This window comes from Haplochromis burtoni, unplaced genomic scaffold (assembly GCF_018398535.1).
Source record: "Haplochromis burtoni strain Fernald_Lab_line unplaced genomic scaffold, NCSU_Asbu1 Contig_403, whole genome shotgun sequence".
Lineage (NCBI taxonomy): Eukaryota > Metazoa > Chordata > Actinopteri > Cichliformes > Cichlidae > Haplochromis > Haplochromis burtoni.
Window position 1 is genome coordinate 103,492 of NW_024582764.1, and position 6,109 is coordinate 109,600.

General features: G+C 38.9%; 1 protein-coding gene across 1 annotated transcript; it reads left to right on the top strand.

Annotated features, from left to right (window-relative positions):
• Positions 1-1,862: 1,862 nt before the first annotated feature.
• npffl (neuropeptide FF-amide peptide precursor like) lies at positions 1,863-4,427 on the top strand. The gene is made up of 3 exons (XM_005944337.3): positions 1,863-2,289; positions 2,962-3,077; positions 3,647-4,427. The coding sequence occupies exons 1-3, from the start codon at positions 2,140-2,142 to the stop codon at positions 3,765-3,767; spliced, it is 387 nt and encodes a 128-aa protein (XP_005944399.1). The 5' UTR covers positions 1,863-2,139; the 3' UTR covers positions 3,768-4,427.
• Positions 4,428-6,109: the final 1,682 nt, after the last annotated feature.

A 6,109-nucleotide genomic window follows, 5' to 3' on the forward strand; every position in this document is an offset into this window, starting at 1 on the left:
CTGGCTGATAAATTTAAAAAAGTCAAAAACGGAACATTAAATCTTACGATCATTTTCAAGTTTATTTTTAACTCGGACCCATTAGTGATATGAGTCTTTTAAATAGTTTTTTTTTTTAGGTATTACATTTATAGAAAATAAATTATGGAAAACATGATATCCATACTTTAGAGTATTTCACCAGCATCTAACCTGACTCTGCATTATGACGGATTGGTGTAAGAAATAAAATTAGTAAATTGTATTACTAATAAAAATAGCCAGTTTTATTGTGCAAGTACAACACAATCAATTTAGAGAAATGTATTAATTCTGTGAGCTAAATTAAATACAGAGCTTGAAGCAGGACCGTAGCTTAGCTTAATAGCATTAAGAGTGAAAACAGAGTTTTAAAAAAATGTAACTATACTTTAAAAAAAAACTACCTTTCTTATTATCATGCTATGTTGTGATTATTAGAGCAACAAAAACCCAGAGTAATAAGCTCTGAGCAAGCTTAAAGAAGCCTAATTACTAGCTTGAAGAAGAAGCTTGTATTTGTATTTATGCTAAGCTAAACAGCATGCCCTGCACCTCTGCAGCTTTTAGATACACTGAAATTAAATAAAAAAATAAAAAAAATCGACACACTGCTGGGGAACAGATCTCAGACCCATACTGCCCTTCTCATGTTTTACACTGAACGCCCCCTAAAATTTCCAAAACACTGATGGAAAACCAGTGAAAGGCATAAAAGACATGAACTCATGTATGACCACAGTTTTATTTTTCTCTGGCCCTGTGAAAGCTGGGATAGACGTAAGAAATGGATGGATGATCGGATGGTTGAGCAATGGGATCACAGAAAACTAAACAAGGGTTTATTTTTGTCCTCTTATTAGAAACAGTATAAACTCACTTTTGTGAGTCAGAGTGAGTAACTTTGATTTTCATGTAATCCAAAAGCTTCTGATCTCATTAATGAAAACTAATACTCTCAGACTCCATTAGATGTCATCCTGGTTGCCATGGTAGTTAAAAAGAGGCTGTATGTGCGTGTGTGCTTAAGCGGATTGTCACCCATTAGGCACTTTGATGAGCCAAATCTGGTGATGTGGAAGTGACTAATTATTGCACACACACACACACACACACTGAGGCAACACTAAACTGAACAAGTACCCCTAATAAAGCAAGTGTCACTCTCACTAATAAAAAAAAGCTGGTGTTACTTGGAAAGATAATGGAAGGAAGCGAGCTGACATTTAACAGATGGATTGTTTCATTTTTAGGCATCGTTTGCTTCTTCCTAAAACCCCTTGATCTGCTTGTTAAAGAAAACTCTGTGTAAGCAAAGGGTTTGATGAGCCAGAGTCTTATTATTGACCCAAGGTTTACTTTACATTCATGTCAATAAAGCTTTGGAGAAAGCAAATAATCTACAGTGCATGAAAAGGAGATCCATTATATGGTCATCACAGGTCCACAGCTCTAGCTGTGAGCACAGAAGCTCCACCCACCTGCTGTTCAAACCTTCTGTTTGTCAGGGGCAGCCAATCAGAAGAAAGTAGGATTAAAGTTCAGGTAGTTACAAAGAAAGCTTGTTTCATACAGAAGATGATTTAAGAGGCTACATCAAGGCCCAGAGTGCATGCATTTTATTTATTTATATTTTTTGGTAATTGTTGCAGTTCTTCTGAATACAGTGTGTGCTTTGAATTTCTTCCTGTATAACTGAAGTCACATGACTAATCTGTTATATATTGTATATGCTCTGTGCATTACCTTGGGATGGGTGGGTCCGGGTCCATTTGCACGGATTTATTTGTTTAATAACTGGAAGTTGTGCTGCACGACCCTGGGGGCCACATAATAACACACTCTGGTGCTAAGTCATCACTAATGCCTGATCCGAGCTAAATGGACCTAGTTAAGGCTCTTCCTCCATCCTGTCCCCTGTTCCCCGTTGTACAGTAGCATCTTTCATCAGCTCTCCTGAGACGTCCTGCCAGTGACCACGAGGTGTATATAAGACCCGCTGAGGATGTGACCAGCACTGAAGTTCGTTCTTAGCAAGTCTGCTTAGACAGCCATCTTCTTCTCTTTCCTCTTCTATATTTGTCATCAGTGTTTGTCTGACCTCCTCTCGAGTCTGAGAACATGGACACAGCTGCAGCAGTGACTCTTCTGGCACTGATTATGGCGATGGCTGGCGTCAGTCACGCTCTTCATATCCAAGCCGGCCTGGACAAAAATGACATCTTGCCTGGCAGCTCAGAGGAGAACATGCCTGACCGCCTGTTGGGGCTGGTGAGACAATCAAACCACTGAAAAACTTGTTAATTTTCATTTCACGTACATGTTGACAGTCTATTTTATGTCAGGTCCAAGATCATTTGAAGCTTTAAAACTGAAATCCTATCGCTGAAGCACATGTGGTGATTTTTATGCATACTTTGTGCCTGATTTAAATATGGACTGCCTGCTCTGGTACATGCCAACATTTTCTGAGAGGATTGTATGTAAATGCGACTTGAGCCTTTTATCAAATGAGACAGGATAAATCACACAGCCCATTTAGATTTCAGATGGTGTTCCTCTTCATGCAACAGTGTGAAATACACTGTTATATATTCTGGTGTGAGCAGATAGTCGGGGGCAGGATAGCGAATCAGATAAAGGACAAGAAGATCACGAGTACTAGATTTTCTCTTTGTGACATGCAGGGATGGACAGATCTGGGTTTTACTTTGCATAAAATGAAGCGAATGGATATTTTGGTGTGCACCGTGTACATCTCTCAGCCTTGGTGCCTTAATATCTACATCTCAAGGCTTTTTGCCACAGTAGGACAGACTGTTTGGAGTCATCAGCCCTTTAAGTTTGTGATGTTCTTCATGTTCTATTTAAAAAAAAAAAGAAGAAAGTTTGACACGACGGTGTGTGCTTGTGTAGCCTTAAATGTGTCCTGGTGTGTTCCAGGAGAGTGAAAACAGAGATAGCGACACTGATGATCGCTTGCTGACTTCATTGCTGAGAGCCCTGCTGCACGGAGCCCAGAGAGAAGCCAGGGAGTCTGTCCTCCATCAGCCACAGAGGTCAGTGGCATCACAGCGCCTGTATTAATCTACATTTCAAGTTTTCCTATCAGATGTGTTTACAGAAAAACACTAATATAGGAAGTTCACTGATGTAGTTTGGGCTTGTCATCAAATCATTTTTTACCCATTCTTTCTTCAAAAATACACCATGTGGGTAGTTTGTAACTATTAAAAGGGATTATGATATACAGTAGATCGCACCGTGTACTGGAAGACAGGAAGAGGAAAATCCATTTAGCCATTTGCAACTACTTTCCATATCTGAATTTTAAAAGATCAAAATGACCCATTATGTACTTGAAATGTCCATTTGTAAAAATCATTCACAGTCAAAACGATTCTTATGGCAAAGCTGGGTTCATTAAACTGGTCTCATCTTCAAGCGACCTTCCTCTGTAACAGCCCTTCAAGCTCAAATGTAACTGAGGCCCAGCTACGATCACAACATCAACATCAATATTTTGTATTTTCTGGTCTGCGTTTACAGATGTTTATTTATCTAAAATCATAGTTTGGAGTTGAATTAATTGAAATAATTCCCACTCTTGGTGCTTTTCCCGTCACAGATTTGGCCGCAGTTCCAGAGGGCAGGTTGTGCTGGAGGATCAGATGCATTCCCGTGACTGGGAGGCTGCCCCCGGTCAGATCTGGAGTATGGCCGTGCCCCAGAGATTTGGCAAGAAGTAATGTTGCAGTCATGCGGTGTTGCCCTGGTGGAAGGTCAAGCAGCCGAGAGTTATAAAGATACTAGATTTGTTCCACTCTAAGCTCCAGCCCACTAGGCTTGACTTTACACCTGGTGTCCAGTGAAAGATGACACTAGCTTAATCTTTCATGATTATGATTGTTGTTATTTTCTTTAAATTTCCAACACTGGGAAGCACGGTGACTGGTGATTGTTTGGATCGGCATGTTAAGGACTGAAAATGTTTGCTGTAAATTGTTAGTTGCTATGTTTTTGTTGTTCTTCCGTTCAAATAAAAGAACTTTAATCTTGTAATGCTAATTTCATCTGTATTTGTGTTCAGTGTCATCAGTGTTCAAATATCACAGTAATCCGTTAAAGAAAGGTGGGAACAAACAGATGTTGAAATTTTATAAATCCAGCTGTTGAGTTCATTTAAATATGGCCACTTAATCTGTTGCTAATCATGTTTTAGTTTGTGAAATGTGTGTAAAAATGGCAAATCCAAGTTTTCTCAAACCAAGGTGAGATCTTAAAGTGTCCTGTTTGTCCAAATAAACTCTCAAATCCCCCAAAATCTTCCACTTAAATATATAATATGATAAATACAATAAAAGGTATTTATAAATAGATAACGGTGAATTCTGCATTTTGGAAGCTATAACCAGCCAACATTTATTATTTTTATCGAAACTGTTTTATCAGCTCATAAACTAATAAATGAGGGTTTTTTTTAGCCTAAAAAGCTTAAAATCATTTAACTTAAGTTCTTATTTCAGCACTTAGCGTTGTTTTTTTTGTTTGTTTTTTCTAATATCAGCCTTCCTTGTTTTTAAATTCGATCAGAGGACAAATGGTATATTTTTTGTTTGTTTGCAGGACGGTGTTATATCTGCTGGATCTGCAGCCAGTACTCACATCAGCTCGGCCATAAACAAGAGCATAACTGAAATGTGTCTGTGCTGGTTCACTTAAACATCGGGGGAATGTAAATGCAGTGAAGACCACACACAGAGAGATGAATGAAATACGATCGTAATGTAAGTATTTTTCATTTCTCTACAAACAGCACCGTGCGGGGGGTTAATGTAGTGGGATAAGGATGGAAATCCTGTGTTCAGTGTGCCGTGATGGTCAGCACTTCTCTGCAGACTTGTGCTGGTGTCTGTGGCTTATTTACAGGCCACCTGGGGAAGCAGCATGCAACTAATTAAAACACACAGCAACATGCAATTACTCTACACATTACTGGTGTCCACAGCTAATTACTGGGAAGGAAAGCATGTCAATCCCACTTAAAATGAGTCTTTTATAACCTCGAGCTCTCGTTCTGCTGCAACACCCCAGAAGACAAAATAAAGTAATGTTGTTGGGTTTTTTTTAAGACTAATGGCCAATGATTCAGTCATTTTATTATTATTTTGGTTATTTTTAATCAAATGTAACTTTAAATTCTTGTTTATGGTTTAATCTGTGTTTGTTGTCGTAACATCACAGGTTTGAGCAGATTGCTCCCGGCCTCTGGACTCTGATCTTTACAGTTCTAATTAGAAATGAAACAAACAAACAAACAAACATACAAGAACCATACAAATGAAAACCTTGTTACAAAACAAAAAGGGTAAGATTGACTGCAGAGGGTAACAAGACATTGTGGCACAGAACAAAGGGAACCTGTGCTGCACACAGAGAGCCCTGATTGGATGATTACTTACAGGTGATGATGACTGGAAGTAAAGCTGACTTGAATCTGAGTGCATTCGAAATAAAATGTGAAAATAAATGCAAATCTATGACAGTATTGACCTGTTAATATGAGTACTTTATCAAACATAAACAGAGACTCTATATGAAATATGAGCAGCACTGCGTTAAGAGCTGCTGTTTCAAAGCATCTTTAAGCAAGTTGGTCATCATCATCTTGTTTTTACTCGTGACGAGAAAGAACCACATCTAACTTTAGAGATATGCGTGGCGTTGACTTACATCTGTCTTACATACCAGCTTTGACAATGAGACATAAATGTGAGATAACAAGAAACATATTGAGACAAAAGAAAACAACAGAGGCAGAGCAGGTGCTGTTGTCCACACAGCTGTAGCCTCTCATCAGCTTAACTGACTTAAAGAAAGTCGGCTCATCTGAATTTCATGAGTCTGCAGGGGGTTCAGGCAAAACATCTGTGTGTGCAGTAATTATACCAGAAAGCTGCAAAGAGAGCGAGATCGAAAACCCAGACTGACTGACAGATACACTGGGTATAAAGACTGCTTTAGACAGCTCCTGTGTGCAGCACTGTTTTACACACACACACACACACACACACACACACACACACACACA

Bases quoted from the DNA above. Each gene is read 5' to 3' on its own strand.
- npffl (XM_005944337.3), top strand. From the start codon at position 2,140: ATGGACACAGCTGCAGCAGTGACTCTTCTGGCACTGATTATGGCGATG. The intron at 2,290-2,961 runs GTGAGACAATCA...GGTGTGTTCCAG, and splicing joins CTGACCGCCTGTTGGGGCTG to GAGAGTGAAAACAGAGATAG. The intron at 3,078-3,646 runs GTCAGTGGCATC...TTCCCGTCACAG, and splicing joins GTCCTCCATCAGCCACAGAG to ATTTGGCCGCAGTTCCAGAG.